Source organism: Neoarius graeffei, chromosome 18 (genome assembly GCF_027579695.1).
Source record: "Neoarius graeffei isolate fNeoGra1 chromosome 18, fNeoGra1.pri, whole genome shotgun sequence".
NCBI lineage: Eukaryota > Metazoa > Chordata > Actinopteri > Siluriformes > Ariidae > Neoarius > Neoarius graeffei.
The window spans coordinates 42,115,265-42,137,783 of record NC_083586.1 but is presented as its reverse complement, the minus strand read 5'-3'; the positions used below and the strand labels follow the sequence as shown (position 1 = coordinate 42,137,783).

The 22,519-nt window shown below is 41.5% G+C and overlaps 1 protein-coding gene across 1 annotated transcript in view; it reads left to right on the top strand.

Moving 5' to 3' along the window:
* Nucleotides 1–22,298, top strand: part of fstl1a (follistatin-like 1a) — a 70,064-nt gene extending 47,766 nt beyond the window's left edge. Inside the window, exons 4-11 of the mRNA XM_060898810.1 lie at nt 3,256–3,385; nt 5,907–5,939; nt 6,402–6,532; nt 9,852–9,970; nt 11,593–11,705; nt 13,782–13,892; nt 21,664–21,764; nt 21,977–22,298. Of these exons, the coding sequence (XP_060754793.1) occupies nt 3,256–3,385; nt 5,907–5,939; nt 6,402–6,532; nt 9,852–9,970; nt 11,593–11,705; nt 13,782–13,892; nt 21,664–21,764; nt 21,977–22,018 (780 nt within the window). The 3' untranslated portion in view covers nt 22,019–22,298. The remainder of the gene's footprint in view (nt 1–3,255; nt 3,386–5,906; nt 5,940–6,401; nt 6,533–9,851; nt 9,971–11,592; nt 11,706–13,781; nt 13,893–21,663; nt 21,765–21,976) is intronic.
* Nucleotides 22,299–22,519: the final 221 nt, after the last annotated feature.

The window sequence follows — 22,519 nt, the reverse complement described above, 5'->3', positions numbered from 1 at the left end:
AGTGTTCCTGAGCCCATACACTGATTTCCACTACAGACACATGTCTGCTTTTACAGTTTTTCTCAAATGCTAAAACACATTTCACAAACGTTTCCTCTATGTTCCCCAATGTCTAAACACAACACCCTTTTCTAAAGCTACATAAACACAACCACACCACCTCACTTCAAAACTAAAACTTTCACACCAAAAGAGCAGCTCGAAGCTTTCAAAAATGTAAACACTATACACATCATTACACACTACAGCAAAACAATTGAAAACACAATGCTCAATTTGTGAGAAGGTTCTTTGTTTCATAACTGCCAGTGCATATTTTTTGAAACTTTACAGTAACGGATCTTAGATCTCTGTAGAGGATTAGGCATTTAGATTTGTGAGTTTCATATGAAGAGTATAAATCTATAGAAAATACTGCATGTACACTACTGTAACACAACTCAATGCAAAAACAGAATCTATTGCACACAACAGTACTCTTGAAAACATGTTCAGGGTGTGAAGTTTTTTTTATTTACTTTATTCACACCACACACACACACACACCACAATCACTGTGCGACATCATGTCGCTGAGCTGCATTGGGCCACATCACCTCATCGACATCGCAGGCTATATTCTCTCTTGCCAGGCACCGCGGGAAAAACGCCCTGGAATGGCGCATCCATCCTTGGAAGGCCTCCACTGGGATGTCACCACAGGCCAGCTCCATTGCCCTTAGGAGGTTCTCTCTAGTGTATGGTTGTCTGTCATAAACCTTCCATCTCCACGATGAGAAGAACTCCTCTATAGGGTTCAGGAAAGGGGAGTAGGGTGGCAGACAGACATTTAAAAACTGGTTACTGTTGGTGGTGAACCACTCTCTGATTTGGTTTATTCTGTGGAAGCGGACATTGTCCCAAATGATCACCTAAATGGGATGTGCGGGCCCAGGATGGTGTTGTTGGCGGTCCAGGAGGATGTCTCTTAGCTCCTCTAGGAAGGTGAGGAGACGTTGGGTGTTGTAAGACCCAAGGACAGCATGCCGGTGGACAAGCCCCTCCGAACCCATGGCCGCACAAAGAGTAGTATTACCCCCCCGTTGGCCAGGAACCTCAGTGATGGCTCTTTGGCCAATGATGTTACGGCCTCTTTGCCTTCGTTTCTGCAGGTTGAACCCAGCCTCATCCAGGAAGAGGTACTCATGAGGTCTGGCCATCGCGTCCAACTGTAATATCCTCTGTGAAAATATGAAAGTGCACAGGTGTTCAGAACAACAGTCAGTCAGGTAGCACAGTATTGTCCAGAAGTAATGTAGGCCACTGAGCAACACAGTATGTCCACTAACTGTACTGTGAAGATGGATGTATACTTACTTGCACATACTCGTAATGTAGGTCTTTGTGTCACGCAGAGTTGCGCTCAAAGGGAACCCTACAGACCTGTTTCATTCGCATCTTTTGGCGCCGGAGAACTCGGTCTATTGTGGCCAAGCTGACATCATCAATGCTCTCAAAGTTGACATTATCAGCAATGACTTTGTCTCTGATCTCCCGAAGTCTGATGAGGTTGTTCTCACGAACCATATCCACAATGAGGGTTTCTTGTGCCGCTGTAAATATGGCAACCCTCCCACCTCTATGTGGCATTCTTTCAACTCTAAAGAAAGAAACATGTGTTGTCAATTGACATGTTTTACAATAACAATTGATTTGAAACCAATAGACTACTTTCACAGGCTTGTAAAACTGTATTGTGACAAAGAAAGCAATAGAGTACAATACCTGTTGTGTTGTCTGAATGCCCTGATAATGGTGGCCACGGTGAACCTACTCAGGTTTGGACGGACTCTTAGTCCTGCTTCAGCCATTGTCATGCCATGGACAATGACATGGTCAATGACTGTTGCTCGCATCTCATCCGTAATGATGGTGCGAGGTTGTCTTGCTCTTCCTCCTGGACCTTGTCCTCTCCCTCCTGGACCTTGTCCTCTCCCTCCTCGACCTTGTCCTCTCCCTTGTTGGCCTCCTCCTCTTCCTCGTTGGCCTGCACCTCTTCCTCCTCTGATTTGAACTCCACTTCCTCGTTGGCCTGCTCCTCTTCTTCCATGGCCAGCTCTTCTCCCTCCATGGTCAGCTCCTCTCCCTCCTCTGACTCGAATTCCTCTTCCCCTGACTCTGCCTTCATCCATTGTGTTTGTTTGGAATCTTCAGCAAACTGTGCACTCTGAACTTGCTTTTATACATGTGGTCACAGCATTAGCAACAAGTGTCTTCAATTTTGAGCCGTTGTGTGTAATTAATGACGCCAGGTGTGTTCATTGTGTTCAAATATTGCTGACTGTGGCAAGCATTTTGCATCACATGAGCTTTCATTTGAGAATATGAGCAGAGTTCTTTTGCAACTTGTGTTTTAGCAAGGAAAAATGTGTTTAGATTTATGAGAACGGAGGATTGTGTTTTGTGAATTGTGTCTTCATGTGAAATGTGTTTATGATATTGGCAAACGATGGCTAGATTTAGTAAATGTGTTTAGACAACTGGTCATTTGGTTTAGAGGATTGGCTTTTGTGTTTTAGCATTTGAGAAAAACTGTAATGCAGTGTCGCCTGAGGGCCTGAAGATCACAGGCATCCAGTGTCAGTTTTCAGCCTTGTCTCTTGCACACAGAGATTTCTCCAGATTCTCTGAATCTTATGTACCATAGATGATGTGATCCCCAAATTTTTTGCAATTTTACATTTGAGGAACATAATTTTTAAATTTTTGTACTGTTTGCCCATGCAGTCATTCACAAAGCGGTGAACCCCTCCCCATCTTTACTTCTGAGAGACTCCGCCTCTCTGGGATGCTCTTTTTATACCCAGTCATGTTACCGACCTGTTGCCAATTAACCAAATTAGAGTTTTTTTCAGCATTACACAACTTTTTCAGTCTTTTGTTGCCCCTGTCCCAACTTTTCTGAACGTGTTGCTGATATCAAATTCAAAAGGAGCATATATTTTTCAAAAGACGATAAAATTTCTCAGTTTCAACATGTGATATGTTGTTTTTGTACTATTTTCAGTGAAATATAGGGTTTCCATGATTTGCAAATTTTCACATTCTGTTTCTATTTGTTTTACACAGTGTCCCAACTTTTTTGGGATTAGGGTTGTATACGCATCACTCACAGAACACAACAGATAGTGTTAAACACATATACAGAGGTTTATACAGACTGTTCATTGTGTGTGTGTGTGTGTGTGTGTGTGTGTGTGCATCTGACTTTTACAGCAATGTAAGCCTCACAAGCGTTCAGTATGTGGCAGTAACGGTAAGACGTACCGCAACCATTGTGAGCTTCACCGTGACGCCTGTCTGACCGGACTCAAGATACAAGTGGCTTATGATGGACACTGCAAAGGTGTGTGTGTGTGTCTTAAAGAGGTACTGCACACTTAAATGTGTTTCTTGAGCTGTAAACTAAATGATATGACCGTACTGTAATGAAACATCAATGCCTGTATTTACAAAATTACAATTTTTTACAATTCAACATTTTAATGGTTGAAAAAAGGCTCAAGACGCCATCTACTGGTTAAAACCATCCTGAACCTTGCAAGTCTTATGCTGACGTAGAATCAATCATTTGGGATTTATCTGCCTTTTGAAATTTTTTTCATCTCATTATCTCTAGCTGCTTTATCCTGTCCTACAGGGTCGCAGGCAAGCTGGAGCCTATCCCAGCTGACTACGGGCAAAAGGCAGGGTACACCCTGGACAAGTCGCCAGGTTATCACAGGGCTGACACATAGACAACCATTCACACTCACATTCACACCTACGGTCAATTTAGAGTCCCCAGTTAACCTAACCTGCATGTCTTTGGACTGTGGGGGAAACCGGAGCACCCGGAGGAAACCCACGCGGACACGGGGAGAACATGCAAACTCCACACAGAAAGGCCCTCGCCGCCCACGGGGCTCGAACCCGGACCTTCTTGCTGTGAGGCGACAGCGCTAACCACTACACCACCGTGCCGCCCCTCATGAAATTTTTATAAGAAAAAAAACAACATGAATGCCTTCTAATCAGAGGTGGGCGACCCTTGACCCCCAGCCCCTGTTTTAGATTAAGAGTCTGTTAAACTCCATTTATTTTCAAATATACACTGACTTGAGATTTGCTGAGCAACTCCTGCCTCAAACATCCACGAGCCCCCGAAGCCATGTCAAACCCCCACCCTCAGCCCCTTCCCCAGTTTTTAACATTTTTCAAAATTATACTGTACAGTAGGTGGAGTTAAACTCAGAGCTGGGGGTGAAGTTGCACATTTAATGGAGCTCAAGTATCCTCGTAATGATACAGTATGAATATGTGACTGTTTTGACATGGTGCTGAAGGTAGGTGTAAGCGTTCTGTATCTACAGGAACACACAAGCCACAAGATGCTAGAATTACAAATGTGTGTATGAGAAAGAGAGAGAGATCTCAGGTCATTTTATTCTATAATGTTTTGTACATCTAATTAACAATTATTCCACGAAATCGAGTCGTACATGAGCTGATAGCCATGTATGATTGAGTGGAATACCTGTTTTATTAGATCCACATTGACTGGATTTTGAGAAACAGAGCGTTTATTTTTATACTTTGCAAATTCAATAAATAAAAACTTTTTATACAAAACATCCGACAAAATCATTTCATTTTGCCAGAAAGCCTATCGATGGCTGCATGAATTGACTTTAGTGTTGTTTTTTTGTAGAAAGTGCCGTCTTGCTGTCGTGCCAAGGTATAGAATATCTTTAGACATTTCAACAAATTTTAATGCTTAAAGATGAAGAATGTAAACAAACCAGTGAAATGACATAGCAATTTGTGAAAAAATGCTATAATAATAATTCTTGAAAAATAAAAAATACGTTCTTGCCATCAAATACTTTTATTCCATATTTTGTTGCTTTTGGCGGGGGGGCTGTTTGTTTTCGTGTAGTTTTTATTTCGTCCTCGGTTTGTTCAGCAACACGCTCTGCCATTTTGTTTTTCTCTACTCACGGTATAATAGCTGATATCCTAGTAGTAGAGTAACCAATCAGAGCATGCGATTGCTCATATCCAGTGAGTGTGGATAGAATAATGTTTAAAGTGCATATTCTGGACCAGTTTTGTTTTTTTGTTTTTTTTTATATGAAAGAATGTCCCTTTACACACTCATCCAGAAGGGTAATTTTGCACAAGGCCATCTGTCTACAGCAGAAAAAAAATAAAATGACAAAACGCGTCTGGAAAAATCCCAAGGGAGGCTGGAGCCAGATTCGTGACGTCACCTGCGGAAGCGCCAGGAGGCTGCGAGAGCTTTGCACAGTTTCAGTGCACAGCCTGTGTAGACCAAGCGCTCCCATTTCTCTCTTTTGGGAAACGATGAGTACTAATCCCATCAAGATTGGTGTCGCGACACCCTTCTACGATACATCGGTTAACCATTTTACGAAATCAATGTTAACATCTGTTAACGTCACGAAAATCAATGTTTCCTGGGAAATCCAAATGCCAAGTTTTTTCAGAGGCGGACCAGTTCGCCTCAAATGCCTTGATTTCAACTGAATTTTTCTGATATTGCGCAAGGTAAAAAAAATTGCAGAGAATGCTACAGATATTTGACCAAAGTTTAATATAAAATAGGAGAATTACATCGATCTTGCTCCTGAATTTACTCGTGATATGCACTTTAATATACAGTCACTGAAAGGTTTTTGAAACACTGCATGTTTCATTCTGCTAAGACTTTCACTTCTTAGTCAAAGGAATTAGAAATGGGTGTTTTCTATAGCTGCACTCAAACAGTAAATGTTCGTGTTCTCTGAAGGACAAGCTCATTATGTTTACACCTAAGTGCTACCTCTCAACTCACTGCTCTCTTTATTTACTCTTCCTTATTTCAGAGAAAAAGACAGACCAGGTCACTGCCAGCCCAAGTGAGTACTCACCCACCACCACTCTGCGGGAAAACCTGGAGCTTGAATATGTAGAAAGCTAGAAATATCTATCAGAGCAATATCGGTGTGCTGTCTTGTATTTAGAGCTCCATCCAAGTCCAAGAGGTTTTCATAACATATTTTTTTATTAAAAGACTGTTTATTGAAAATTACTTTTTCAGGAGCTGGAATTGTTCTGTGTTTGATGGTGTTTACTTTTGCGAGGAAGGTTTTATTTGTTTTTCTGAGAACGTATAGGAGAATTGTAAGTTCTGAAGGACAATAATGAGGTTTAGTGAAAAGTACGAAGTCCCATGAGACATTTATGTGCATATTAGAAATGAGATATTTGTGATATTATTAGTCATAAAGACCACAAGGGTCACTTCTGTTGACCTGTATTCTGTCATTTATCATTTCATTATTAATGATTCTAAATTTGTTTTATTACCTGTTGGTTAGTTGTGTGCTACCTTGCGGATCGTAATGAGCTGAGGAACCGTGTGATCGAGTGGCTGCAAGCCGAGGTGGTTCCAGGCGGCTGGTTCAGCAAAGGCTCCAACTTCAGCGACATCCTGCTCAAGTATTTCCAGGTGTGTGTGTGTGAGCTTTTTTTTTTTTTTACTTGTATTGTAATGACCCAGATTCAGAGGTCTGAACATTTTGTCTTCAGCAAGTTTTAAACTCCAGTTTGCATCATGTGGTTATGCAAGAAACAGTCAACATTCACTTCCACATATTTCTCCATCTGAATGTTTTGAAGTTCTAGTGCAACTTTAGCTACAGGTTAATGTAGTAATACAATGTGTGTGTGTGTGTGTGTGTATATGTTAGTCAGCTCAGTGTTTAACTTCTGTTTGGATGACACACTCATGGATAATATTTTAATTTATTGATTTGTGGTACCGTTATTAACATATATATGGGTCTGTCTCAGAAACTGGTCTCTCATTTGGGACATTATGGTCAAAAAAATAAATTTTCTAATTGTACTTTTTTTTTTTTTGCATTTACCTAACACTCAGTGTTTCTTTTGTCATGTTTAATAAGAATAAAGATAGCATCTTGCTTTATCTGGCCTCCACTGTGGAAAATTTTTTTGATTACAATTCAAATGCTTTTGTAAAATTGATTTCCATCTAAAATAACTCCATCATGAAGAATTAAAGCCCCTCCTTCACAGATGAGTGAAAATATTGAATAAATTTCCTCTTTTTGATTGCTTGGGTTAAAAATGCCAAGTTATGATGACTGAATTGATTATTCACTTAAATATGAATAATATGATACATTTTGGGTATTTGATATGGCGAAATGGGACACAATGGAAAAATCAAGAACACACCGGAAAGATGAGAATAACGGCGCTGGTAAAAGACCAGCGACTGTACCGGCTGAAACACTACGAAATATGAAAGTAAGATGAAAAAGAAACATTCTACTGCCTTATACTGCAAGACTAAAACAAAATAAAACTGTCAAAACTCACCTTTTCAGTGATAACGTCCGAACAGATCACCCGCGTAACAGAGAGACCGCAAATGGAAGCACGATCAACTTCTAACTGTTGGAGTGGAAAATTCCATTCTACACATGCAAATTGTTAATGTGTGTCCTTCCCTGCACACAAATAACACGCTACGGTAAAAAATAGACCACAACTCATTTTATAGCTCAGAAATTCATACAAGACCAGCTACCATCGTAACATATTCTGTAAGAAACATATTCTATACCGAACTTTCAGCTTTCATTTAAAAAAAAACAAAATCGCAGATTTATAACTAAATGTTTATATGGCGTAGTGATTAAGTTGCTACTTTTGGTGAGGTCGTGACCTTGACCCTGAGGCTTTCCGTTTAGATCAAAACACACGATCGTATTGGTTTTGGGTCTGCGAAAAATGGAGTTACAACGGTGATCGAATATTTTGCATGATGTTTTATTACGGTTCTGATTATTCTGTGAGCGCACCGATCCTTAGGTGGATAAAGTTACAACTTAAAATACAATTAGTGATAACTGTAGACTTTTCAGTGGACTACAACCTTTTTAAGGGAATGCGATGTAGTCAACCATTTATCATGTCCCAGATCAAGCCGCCATTTTTCCACAAATTTGCAGAATTTTTGCCAAATTCTGAATAGAGTATTCACATCAAAGATTTAGTTTTATCTGTATTATTTCTTTCATCATTTTATTTCAAATTAAAACCAACATCACCATTCAAAACCATATAGTTTATTGACTGTGAGTATATTTAGTGGGGTCCCCCCACAGTACCCAGTTCCTGAGACAGACCCCCACAGTACCCAGTTCCTGAGACAGACGCCCACAGTACCCAGTTTCTGAGACAGACCCATGTGTACAGATATAAATTTCTCATGTTTCTCGCATTACAAGCTGGAATTAAAATGGATTTTTGGGGGGTTAGCACCATTTGATTTACACAACATGCCTACCACTTTAAAGGTGAAAATTGTTGTTTTATTGTGACATATAATTAAGAAGAAAAAACAGAAATCTGGAGTCTGCATAGGTATTCACCCCCAAAGTCAATACATTATAGAACCACCTTTTGCTGCAGTTACATCTGCAAGTCTCTTGGGGTATGTCTCTATTAGCTTAGCACATCTAGCCACTGGGATTTTTGTCCATTCCTCAAGGCAAAACTGCTCCAACTCCTTCAAGTTAGATGGGTTGTGTTGGTGTACAGCAATCTTCAAATTATGCCACAGATTCTCAATTGGATTGAGGTCTGGGCTTTTATTAGGCCATTCCAAGACATTTAAATGTTTTCCTTTAAACCATTTCAGTGTAGCTTTAGCCGTCTGTTTAGGGTCATTGTCCTGCTGGAACGTGAACCTTCGTCCCAGTCTCAAACCTCTGGCTGAATCAAACAGGTTTTCCTCCATAATTGTCCTATATTTAGTGCCATCCATCTTTCCTTCAGTCCTGACCAGCTTTCCTGTCCCTGCAGATGAAAAACATCCCCACACCATGATGCTACCACCACCATGCTTCACTGTAGGAATGGTGTTCTCAGGGTGTTGGGTTTGCGCCACACATGGCATTTCCCATGATGGCCAAGATCAATTTTAGCCTCATCAATTTTATGCACACTCCAGATTTCTGTTTTTTCATCTTATTGTTTGTGTCACAACAAAACAACAATTTTCACCTTAAAATGGTCGGCATGTTGTGTAAATCAAATGGTTCTAAGCCTCCAAAAATCCATTTTAATTCCAGCTTGTAATATGACACAGCAGGACAAACACCAAAGGGGATGAATACTTTTGCAAGACTATTTATTTATTTATTTATTTATTTATTAATTAAAGTTCCCTCGTTAGTGTGAATAATAAAAAGTCAACCCTTTAAATCAAAAAGAAAAGTATTAAGTTGTCTATTGAAGCTTTCTATATCTTTTGAGTTCCATTATGTGGAAGCTGGTACCAAAGCCTTGGTGCACATGATGAAAACACATGCTTTCCATATGTTTCAGTTCTGTAACATGGTGTAGAAAGACAGATGGTGTTGTTGCTGTTCAGACGTAGCGCCTGCTGTGCCTTCTGCACAACCAGCAAAACACAGAGATGTATCCAGATTTATGGCTTATTTGCAAAAACTTTTACAGAATAATTAATGAAAGGTCTGTCCAAAAATGTGTTTTGTAGTAATGTTTGTTGATCCTTCTTCCAACAGCTGCCTTTCCATGACGCGTGACTTATGAGTAAACATGTTTTTAGTTCATTATGAAAGTTGTTATTCATGCCAGTTGCGCACACACGACAGGTACAGTAGATAGAGATTAGGTTGCAGAACGCTGTAGTAATCCTTTGCTGCTTACACACACCACTCGAGAGCACTGTAGATCGCTGTAAAATAGGTGTGTGTACCATCTCCCTGCAGAACTATGATAATGGAGATGCGCAGCTGGATTCCACGGAGTTCCTCAAGTTTCTTCAGCACAATGAGACGACCATCAACATCTCCTCATACGCAGATGAGGAAAACAACAGATTGCTGAGGTAACACACACACACACACACACAATGCTGATGGATGCATTTTTTTTTCGTACTCCTTGCTGATGCTTGTCCTTTCATCTTGCCTTCTCGTGCTGTCTCAGGAAATTACTATGGAACATCTAAAGCGTAACATTTAACATGCTAGAACTTTTCTGCTCCAGTCTATTCAGTAGCAGTATTCTCGTTAAGTCACTTACCCTCAAGTCCAATCAAATATAAATCAGTCCTTATTTTTTTATTGCCTTAAAGACATTTTGAACCACGAGCTGGCCTAGTGGTTAGTGTGTCTGCCTCTCGACCGGGAGCTCACGAGTACTACTCGCAGTCGGGTTGTACCAAAGACCATTATCAAAATGGTGCCATTTAGTGAGGCACACTGTCATACAGGTGTGAGTAGGAAGTCAAAGTATTGTGGTTACCAGAGGACCAGCCCCCCACTGTAACCCTGGCTATGTAATAGGCGAGAGGTTGAGGGCTATAGAAACCGAGATCGGTGCCGCCCAATGCACCTCAAAGGCCTGGTTAATACTGGGACAGGAGATTGCTGGGGAAGATCAAGTCCTGGCACAGGAAGGGACTTTGAACTTTTGAAAGACATTTAAATAAAGGTGAATTGGTTTCAGGGCAGCACGGCGGTGTAGTGGTTAGCGCTGTTGCCTCACAGCAAGAAGGTTCTGGGTTCGAGCCCAGTGGCTGATGGAGGCCTTTCTGTGTGGAGTTTGCATGTTCTCCCTGTGTCTGTGTGGGTTTCCTCTGGGTGCCCCGGTTACCCCCACAGACATGCAGATTCGATTCGATTCGATTAGATTAGATAAAACTTTATTGATCCCTTTGGGCGGGTTCCCTCAGGGAAATTAAGATTCCAGCAGCATCATTACAGATAAACAGAGAAAATAAGTAGAGAAAACTTCTAGATAAATTAAAATAAATTATTTACATATACAAATATAAAAAGAATAAGATATGGGGAGGGGGGCGGCAGGAGAGATATTGCACTTTATATTGCACATTATATTGCACATTGTCCGGTATTGCTTATTGTTAGGCTAGGCTACTGTTCCTTCCCGTCCTCTGTCCTCCTGTTACCCCTCCTCCCCCCCAGAGAGGAGTTGTACAGTCTGATGGCGTGAGGGACAAAGGAGTTTTTAAGTCTGTTCTCATGGAGGAGTCTGTGTTGAGGAGGGGGATGCTGTGATTACTGGGGGGAAGTGTGTTGAGGGAAGGAGAGATGGCAGCGGAGAGGGTGGGGGGGACGTGGGTTGATTGAACCGATTGAAAAAGTCATTCAACTCCTTTGCCCTCTCCACCCATAGTCAGCTGGGATAGGTTCCAGCTTGCCTGCGACCCAGCACAGGATAAGTGGTTATGGAGAATGGGTGGATGAATTGGTTTCAAATAAAGCAGTTGTCCATGTGGATGTTAATCAAATTTTATATAATCCCTCTAGCTCTTTTTACACAGATTCTCTTTCACCACATACAAGATTGACCTTTTTAAGGTTTATTTTTTATCTTTATCATAGGACTACATGTTTGCTATATTTTAACAATGCACTAATTGATTGAAATATGGCTTTCTGAATTAAGAGATTTGATTGGATATTTGATGTGTGTCCTTATTAGGAGTCTGTGTGTGGATGCCCTGATTGAGCTGTCAGATGAGAATGCTGACTGGAAATTGAGTTTTGATGAGTTTCTCAACTGCCTCAAGCCTGGCTTCAATCCTCCTGAGAAAAGTAAGCTATCTACTACTGTCTAGAGTAGTTGTGTTGTAGGTTAATCCTAATTGTACACAGTATATCATGCAATTTTGCATTGTACTTATAGACATATAAGATCAGTCCAGTTTCATCTCTATCAGCCTTGAGAATGGTGCTTGTTCAGGGTGTATATGGAAGGACCAATCTGTTCCATGTTTTAATTTCATATACGTTTGCACACCATAAAGTTAGAACTAGAAAAAAAACCGTCAGTAAAACAGTGTATGTCCTAAAAGTTAATGATCACTCCGCTATCTCTTGTAGAGTGTAAACAACTCCGCTGTGTCCTTAAACAAATACAGCATGGCCTGCTGTGTGTGCAGATATGCTCATCTCTAGCACTGCATCCAGCCAACAATTAAGGTGCACATTAGACTATGCTAATTTGCGTGTTAATCTGACCGATTTGTCAGCAGAAACTGGAGCGACACGTAAAACTGACCAGAAAATCTTTTTTTCTATGAGCAAATACAGATCCTATTACATATGAGTCCAAAGGGAGAAATTAATGTCTTGATCTTAAAGGGATAGTTCGGGATTTTTGACATGAATCTGTATGGCATCCCCATCAATAGTGTCGTGCAAACACACTGACTTACCCCTGACAGCATCCTGTGAGTCCAGTTCTTGTCCAGTTTTGGTCCAGACGAAAGTAGTCCGGCAAGTTTGTTGGGGTCACGAAAGTAAAACGTTTATCGTCTCAAAACAGTATGTGTTCAAAAGAGTGATATATTTGCATCATAAAACCGTTGCCAAATAAAAAGTCAGACCTCGAAATCGCTTGGCACTATTTTCTCTCCCTTCTTACCACTGCGCGCTGCCTGCTTCATCCAGCTGTGGCTCCAGCTTCAAGGATAAGCTGGAGCCACGTAAGTAGGAGTCCCAGCGTGTGGTTTGTATTCGATTCGTTTATATCCCGACCTTGTCAGCTGTCAGATTTATGTTCATGGACCTGGTAAGCTGGTAAATAATATTTATTTTTTTCTTTACCAAATTCTAACAGAAAACGAGAGCGCCCGAAAGGGAAAACCGAGCCGAGCTGCCTCACGGCTGTAATGCAAATTGCTTTCCTCCTCAGTATACAAGTGCGCTTCCATGGCAGGGAAAAAGAAACTACCACTGCTGCCTATGTAGTGCCCTATTTATACAAATAGGAGTCATTCAGGATTCAGCCATGACATGGAGCAAAAACATGGCTGAATCCTGAATGACTCCTATTTGTATAAATAGGGCACTACATAGGCAGCAGTGGTAGTTTCTTTTTCCCTGCCATGGAAGCGCACTTGTATATTGAGGAGGAAAGCAATTTGCATTACAGCCGTGAGGCAGCTCGGCTCAGTTTTCCCTTTCGGGCGCTCTCGTTTTCTGTTAGAATTTGGTAAAGAAAAAAATATATATTATTTACCAGCTTACCGGGTCCATGAACATAAATCTGACAGCTGACAAGGTCGGGATATAAACGAATCGAATACAAACCACCCGCTGGGACTCCTACTTATGTGGCTCCAGCTTATCCTTGAAGCTGGAGCCACAGCTGGATGAAGCAGGCAGCGCGCAGTGGTAAGAAGGGAGAGAAAATAGTGCCAAGCGATTTCGAGGTCTGACTTTTTATTTGGCAACGGTTTTATGATGCAAATATATCACTCTTTTGAACACGTACTGTTTTGAGACGAAAAACGTTTTACTTTCTTGACCCCAACAAACTTGCCGGACTACTTTCGTCTGGACCAAAACTGGACAAGAACTGGACTCACAGGATACTGTCAGGGGTAAGTCAGTGTGTTTGCACGACACTATTGATGGGGATGCCATACAGATTCATGTCAAAAATCCCGAACTATCCCTTTAAACATGGATGATTTATTACTTATACAATGCATCACTGGGGGCATTTTATTCAGCAACCTGCATTTACTAGCTAAGTGACCACTTTTTATTAAACCATAAATTCAATTTAGGAGTCTAAAACTGTCACTGTGGGGTTACAGAGAGAACCCCTCACAAACTTTTATAACTGTGCTTGTTGTTGTTTGTCTCTGGTGTCATACTCAGAGTGTGCACTAGAGGATGAGACGTATGGGGATGGAGCTGAGACACAGGTGGAGTGTAACCGCTGTGTCTGTGCCTGTGGGAACTGGGTGTGCACTGCTGTGACCTGTGACGGTTAGTGAAAACTCTGATTTGGTACCTCTCTCTCCCCTTCATCATCACACAGCTCAGATGGGTGCCATGACAAAAAAAAAAGAGGGCCATTACCTCAGAGACGGTCAACGCTCAGACACCCCCAATCTATTTAAAACTCATCTGCACTTCTACAATTAACTCAAAGCACCAACTCTTTCATTCAAACCTCATAAAACGTACAGTTCTGGAGCTTGTCCTTTTGTGTATGTAGCGCCCCCATGCCACTGCGATGAGCATGACACCTTAAATTAACCGGAATCTCTCGATGGGGCGCCCTGAGTTCAAGTTGTATGGAAATGGTATTAATGTTTTAGGTTTTGAAGTGTATGTTTATGAGCTTGTATAAACTGGTATTAACTAAGGAAATCCCTTGTGAAATAACCAATAACTCCATAAATATAATGAAAATAGAAATCTCTTTACTTTCCAAAATGTAAAAGGAATTACATCAAGATAAATATTAAAACCCTGTGATTTGTCTTCCGTTGTGATTCAAATTTAGTGTATTAAATGTGTTGTCAAATCACTTTTCAACCTTTAAATTTCTTATAAACCCAATTTTACCATATATCCAATGATTTCCTGTGAAACCCACTTCAGTTTAAAGAAAAGGATCTCTGGTACAGTAATCTCATATCTCATCATCTCTAGCCGCTTTATCCTGTTCTACAGGGTCGCAGGTAAGCTGGAGCCTATCCCAGCTGACTACGGGCGAAAGGCGGGGTACACCCTGGACAAGTCACCAGGTCATCACAGGGCTGACGCGTAGACACAGACAACCATTCACACTCACATTCACACCTACGGTCAATTTAGAGTCACCAGTTAACCTAACCTGCATGTCTTTGGACTGTGGGGGAAACCGGAGCACCCGGAGGAAACCCACGCGGACACGGGGAGAACATGCAAACTCCACACAGAAAGGCCCTCGCCGGCCACGGGGCTCAAACCCGGACCTTCTTGCTGTGAGGCGACAGCGCTAACCACGACACCACCGTGCCGCCCTGGTACAGTAATAATAAATACAAATATTTAACGTTACTGAGATCTCCTTTAACTTCTCCTCACGGTGCATTCAAATGTTTAGCACTCATACACTTAAAGCTACACCAAGAGAAACAAACATGCTGTAACAAACAGTACAAAATTAAATGTAACAGATATAAAAGTTTCCGGTTCACTATTTAACTCAGATAAAAGTGTATAAAATGTCCTATGCCGGCATTATAACCATACTAAACTTTAACATCACTCTCGATGCAGGCCTGTTGCGTCGCTTGGGTTCGGTGTGGCCAGAAACGAAATGGCCGCTTCACTCAGTAGAGCAAGAAATAAAAAAGTGACGCCAATACCTGGAGTTTGGAGAGAAGCAAAGTTGTGTCGTCGCCTGTATGGAACACGCAACCACGTTGCTCCTCGCGTCGACCTGTAAATGCTGGCAGTCAAGCTATTTCTTCTGTCCTGTTCGTCTTGTCCAGGTGAACAGCGTTGCTTCTTGACTTGAGAGCACGTTAGCCACGATGCTGATCAGGCACGGCTTCGCCACTAAACTGACTCATCACGTGATTTCGCAGTCAATAAACTCTGCATACACAGTCACTGAAACCGTGGTTATCTAGCTGATAACGTTCTTCAATTACACTCCCCTCCAATGTCCTAGAGACAGTCAATACCGTGTAAACTCGACTTCCTATCACGCGAGCTCAGACTTGCCGTCCGCTCTCTCCCTTCCGCTACAACAGGACCTGGGTCAAAGTTCATGGAAACTTTACAGCCCCCTCGCGCTCGTTCGTGTAATTTCCTCGGGAATTACACTGAGATGTCAGCATTCTCCAGCCAGCTGACTCTGTCCACATCCAATTTGATGAGACCGTCAGGCTCATGGGGTGGCTTGAAGACTGGGCACTCCTGAAGGATGTGGGGGATTGTCTGCGTGCGACCGCACTGGCAGGTATCGTCCTGACTAGCTCCAATCGTCTTGAGGAAGGACTGGGTCCTGCCTCATCCAGTGCGGAGGTGGTTACCGCAGGGCTTTGCAGAGCGGAAATCAATGAAAGGGTGCAAGATGGTGCATGAGCAGCTCCATTCCTCCTGCCATCTCTGCTCCACCCGGGAGTTGGAAGCCAGTCCAGCTCTCATGAGCGCTGCAGCTTTGATGGCGAAGTGCTGCCTTGATGGCCATTGAACAGTTTCCTGAGTTGGTGGAACAAGGCTATTCTCCTCGAGTGCCTTCTCTGCTAGCTTGAGGACTTGATAGTCTTGCTGGATGCTTGCAGGAGGAGTTCCTGAGGCCAAGTTTACATTAGACCGTATCTGTCTCGTTTTCTTCGCGGATGCACTGTCCGTTTACATTAAACCGCCTGGAAACGTCGGGAAACGGGAATCCGCCAGGGTCCACGTATTCAATCTAGATCGTGTCAGCTCCGGTGCTGTGTAAACATTGAGAATACGCGGATACGCTGTGCTGAGCTCTAGCTGGCGGCGTCATTGGACAACGTCACTGTGACCTCCACCTTCCTGATTCGCTGGCGTTGGTCATGTGACGCGACTGCTGAAAAACGGTGCGGACTTCCGCCTTGTATCGCCTTTCATTAAAGAGTATAAAAGTATGAAAATACTGCAAATACTGATGCAAATACTGCCCATTGTGTAGTTATGATTGTCTTTAGGCTTGCCATCCTTCCACTTGCAAGTGGTAAGTGACGCGCATGCCCGACATGCACTGAGATCACACACACAGCGGCTCAGTCCCAAATCACTGCTCGTGCGCTCCACTCGCGCGCGCTCTGTGAGCTGCGCAGGGCCGGAGTGCGCACCCTCCAGAGGGCACTCGCTGTTCAGGGCGGAGTGATTTGGAGCGCAGGATGCCTGCGGAGCCGAGCGTATCCGTGTATTGGTGTTGCTGTGTGCACGCAAATCGTGTATTGGTGTTGCTGTGTGCACACTAATCGTTTTAAAAACGTTAATCTGATGATCCGCTGATGCGGTCTAATGTAAACCCCACCTGAGACTACGGGGTTTCAAGATCCCAGAGATAAGGCGCATTGCTTCATTGAGAACCACATCAACAGCATTGGTGTGGATGCTGTGGGACCAGACAGCTGTGGCGTATTCAGCAGCGGAACACACATGGGTGAGGACTGATGTGGTGAAATTGGCTCCCCACTGTAGTCCACTGAGCTTCTTAATGATGTTAACGTGACTTTATAGCCAGTGAAATTATAGAAAATAAGAGTCACGTTCAAAAATTAAATTAAAATACAAGCCATGAAAATGCAACCCCCCTTTTTTTTTAATGCACTTCTCAATATTTTCCAATGCAAAGAAAACCAAAGAAAAATATAGCACAGGGCTACATGTAATTTGTATATTGATTTGGAAAATGTTTGCTTCGTGTTTACTTCTAGTTTCACCACCGATGGCATATTGAAAAATCAGTGATTGAGGAAGTAATTCACCTCGTTCATGTTTTATAATACTACTGTATTTTCTGTGTGCCTTGATGTCACAGTGAAGCAGGCAAAAATAAATCAGTCCCCATGCACATGAAACCGAGAAGGTATTACACTAAATGTTATCACTACTGTCAGCTGTGTGAATCTACAGTTTGGGCTACAAAGAAATCAGCCCCAGCCTCAGTTACATTCCATTTTGTGTGTTATTTATTTATACAGCGGTGCTTGAAAGTTTGTGAACCCTTTAGAATTTTCTGTGTTTCTGCATACATATGACCTAAAACATCATCAGATTTTCACACAAGTCCTTAAAGTAGATAAAGAGAACCCAGTTAAACAAATGAGACAAAAATATTATACTTGATCATTTATTTATTGAGGAAAATGATCTATTACTACATATCTGTGAGTGGCAAAAGTATGTGAACCTTTGCTTTCAGTATCTGGTGTGACCCCCTTGTGCAGCAATAACTGCAACTAAACATTTCCGGTAACTGTTGATCAGTCCTGCACACCGGCTTGGAGGAATTTTAGCCCATTCCTCCGTACAGAACAGCTTCAACTCTGGGATGTTGGTGGGTTTCCTCACATGAACTGCTCGCTTCAGGTCCTTCCACAACATTTCGATTGGATTAAGGTCAGGACTTTGACTTGGCCATTCCAAAACATTAACTTTATTCTTCTTTAACCATTCTTTGGTAGAACGACTTGGGTGCTTAGGGTCGTCTTGCTGCATGACCCACCTTCTCTTGAGATTCAGGTCATGGACAGATGTCCTGACATTTTCCTTTAGAATTCACTGGTATATTGGGGGCGTCGTGGCTCAGGTGGTTAAGGCGCCATACCATGAATGCGGGCGACCCGGGTTCGATTCCGGCCCGAGGTCATTTCCCGATCCCTCCCCGTCTCTCTCTCCCACTCATTTCCTGTCTCTACACTGTCCTATCCAATAAAGGTGCAAAAAGCCCAAAAAAATATCTTTAAAAAAAAAAGAATTCACTGGTATAATTCAGAATTCATTGTTCCATCAATGATGGCAAGCCGTCATGGCCCAGATGCAGCAAAACAGGCTCAAACCATGATACTACCACCACCATGTTTCACAGATGGGATAAGGTTCTTATGCTGGAATGCAGTGTTTTCCTTTCTCCAAGCATAACACTTCTCATTTAAACCAAAAAGTTCTATTTTGGTCTCATCCATCCACAAAACATTTTTCCAATAGCCTTCTGGCTTGTCCCCGTGATCTTTGGCAAACTGCAGATGAGCAGCAGTGTTCTTTTTGGAGAGCAGTGGCTTTCTCCTTGCAACCCTGCCATGCACACCATTGTTGTTCAGTGTTCTCCTGATGGTGGACTCATGAACATTAACATTAGCCAATGTGAGAGAGGCCTTCAGTTGCTTAGAAGTTACCCTGGGGTCCTTTGTGACCTTGCCGACTATTACACGCCTTGCTCTTGGAGTGACCTTTGTTGGTGGACCACTCCTGGGGAGGGTAACAATGGTCTTGAATTTCCTCCATTTGTACACAATCTGTCTGACTGTGGATTGGTGGAGTCCAAACTCTTTAGAGATGGTTTTGTAACCTTTTCCAGCCTGATGAGCATCAACAACGCTTTTTCTGAGGTCCTCAGAAATCATCTTTGTTCGTGCCATGATACACTTCCACAAACATGTGTTGTGAAGATCAGACTTTGATAGATCCCTGTTCTTTAAATAAAGCAGGGTGCCCACTCACACCTGATTGTCATCCCATTGATTGAAAACACCTGACTCTAATTTCACCTTCAAATTAACTGCTAATCCTAGAGGTTCACATACTTTTGCCACTCACAGATATGTAATATTGGATCATTTTCCTCAGTAAATAAATGACCAAGTATAATATTTTTGTCTCATTTGTTTAACTGGGTTCTCTTTATCTCCTTTTAGGACTTGTGTGAAAATCTGATGATGTTTTCAGTCATATTTATGCAGAAATATAGAAAATTCTAAAGGGTTCACAAACTTTCAAGCACCGCTGTATTTACTTATGACTGTGTGGAGGCCAAGAATTGACCCTTATTACCTCATCAGGCGTCATGTGCTGTCCGGCGTCATCCACATTTCATGAAAATCGCTTCTTCTCCCCCAATTCTTCACCGATTTTTATTCTTTTTTCGTAGGAAGGTAGGTCTGCCCAGGGTGCATATGGCTTCTACTCAAATGTGTATAATTGCAATTAATAATGAAGCTATGGAGTACCGTATTTTCCGGACTATACGTCGCTCCGAAGTTTAAGTCGCATCAGCCAAAAAATGCATTATGAAGACGAAAAAAACATATACGTCGCACCGGACTTCAAGTCGCACTTTTTTGAAGGGTTATTCTATCCGTAGACTCTGTGATTCTATCTGATAAGCGGCGCGTGGTTACTGCGCGACTGCATTGTTTATTTAATAAACGAACAGCTGAGCAGTGATAACGCGCCCTTTGCCCTGTAAGTAGCCTAGTCTGATTATTTTAAATATCTACTACTATCTTTAATACTATCACTATCGTTATTACTAATAGCCTATATTATTATTATTATTATTATTATAACTAATATTAGTAGCCTATTACTGATGCATTAATCAGTTTGCTTTTAGAATATTTTTACCGGTAGGGCTTATTATCGCCCCATGGCTCTTTCATCTGTGTTATTAAAGCTGTAGTCATCATCGAGGAGTGTCATTCTTCATTTTTGTCGAATTTTATTTCATCAAATCAGAGGTCAAGTAGGCTATAGGTATATCATCTCCAAAGACAGGTACGGTAGTAAAAACAACCGTCTAGTGAAAAACAACAACAACCGCTCAGAGAAAAAAACAGGCAGAAAGTGCGCCTGCCAGTTAACGTCATATCAGATAAAAACATTAAATGTTATTCAGACCATTAACACCATAACATCAGAGACAAAGAATAAAGTTCATCCCGCTGGCACTGCTTTTAAATACCCCACTTAAATCCTTAAAATGAGTCATTTAACTCATGTCTTGTGTGATCTGATCTCCAATGGTGAAATAAACCGGTTGTGATTTGAGTACAGTCTGTTATTTTAGAAGATACATTTAATATATAATTTAATATATAGCCTAATAAAAAATAATATTTTATAACATATCACGGCATATTACTGTCTGTAACTGTTCATCACTAAAGCGTTTTCTAAGATCATAATGTCTGATATTATTTTTTATTTTTTTACACACACAATAAGCGCGTGTGCGTAAAGTCTTTACGCACATGCGCTTAGTAAACCACCCCCCGCCTTTTTTTTTTTTTTTTGAGTCGCCGGACCCACCCACCTCCTGCGTTCCAGGACCTCCCACTTCACAAATTAAGCACTGCCTAAAATCATTACATAACTTATTTAAATAACTATAGGCCTATCATTAATAATAAAACACAGGTCAATCAAGTTTATCAAGCTGACGATTTCACTCCAAATCAGCAAATCCATTGAATTCCTCATCCTCGGTGTCGCTTCTGAACAACTCTGCCAACTCCAGCGGCAGACGAAGCACCGTTTCCTCTTCTTCTGCGTGGCTGTCGTCAGACTTGGCATCAGCTCCAGTTATTCCGCTGTGAAAAAAAAACATATATACGTCGCACCGGAGTATAAGTCGCATGGCCAGCCGAACCATGAAAAAAAAGTGCGACTTATAGTCCGAAAAATACAGTAATTACTGTAAGCCCTCATGAGCAGTTTCCACACATCACTTCTTCTCCCTCAGTTCTTCACCGATTTTGATTCTTTCTGGCATGAAAGTGGGGTACCTAGGGTGCATATAACTTTTACCCAGATTTGCTTCATGACAATTATTAATGAAAATATGGAGGAATTAAGCCTTAATGAGCAGCTCAACAAAAATCGCTTCTTCTTCCTCAATTCCTCAACATTTTGGATTCTTTCTGGAAAATAGGTCGGTATTCCAAGGGTGTATAGAGCTTCGATATATAGCTTGTATATAGTGTGAATAGCTTGTAACATTTATTGCATAAGGTGGCCCACTTTAGGTCATTCCTTCTGGACTAGATGGGGCCGGAGTGAGCTACGCCATTGTTGACGGTCTAGTTTTTATTCTATTGTATTGTTTTCTTGAAAGAAAGGAAGTGCTTACTCTGCTAGCTCATTTCTACTCGTTGGCTCTGCTTAGATGTAGAATTATATCTTGTCTATATCATGGGTGGATAGCCTGTATGATTTCTGTGTGCCCCTTTATGCTCGAAAGATGCTGTAAATCTCGTCTGTGTCTCTTGTCTGTTTGTAGGTTCAGAGAAATTGCCTGCTTTAGAGGAAATGGACGGAGGTGATAAAGAAATGACAGAGGAAGAGTGGATCCGTAGAGTCGCTGAGCTCAACAAACATCAGGTGATTATAACCATAGCACATTGCAATCATCTATCATTACATGGCACTTCAATAATAGTTTAGTATTTTACTACGGTGTACTTTTTAAAAATAAGGGATCATTATATTATTTATGCTCGACAAATTGTAGAATGGGCAAGTGAAATGTGCTTTAGACAACTCATGATCCATATTTATTCATTTTTATGAATGCAATTAATTTATTTCTTTAGGAAACTGTACAGAAGATGAAAGTGAGCACCAAGGAGATCTAAATGAAGAGCGATGGTGCATATGAGCAGATAAGAGAAGGATGAAAGTGGACGTGAATAGACTACCACACTTGTTTAGTCGACTGTAGTGATTTCCACATTTGTTTGTCCACCAAAAAGTGTGTTTTTACTTTATATTGTTTCATGTCATTGTGTTAATTATTCTAAACTTCAGTACGTACTGTTTTAATGTTAATTTTTTAAGGAGATCTCATAGAGACTTGCTCTGTGTTCACTACGACAATTTTTTGAGAAAATATATTTTATACTCCCACTTTTGAAATGGTGTTGGAAGTTACTCAGCAGTTGGGAAAGTTTGAGTGAATGTGTGGTTGTGCTCACGGTACTGATGCATGAGCTATATTATCACGTTAATGAACACTTGAAAATCAAAAGCAATCCAAAATCAACATGAAACGTGACATCACTGATAAACAGCACCAAGGCACTTAAGCTCTTTATCAGACGCGTACAATCATTTCTAATAAATGAATAAACCAGCAA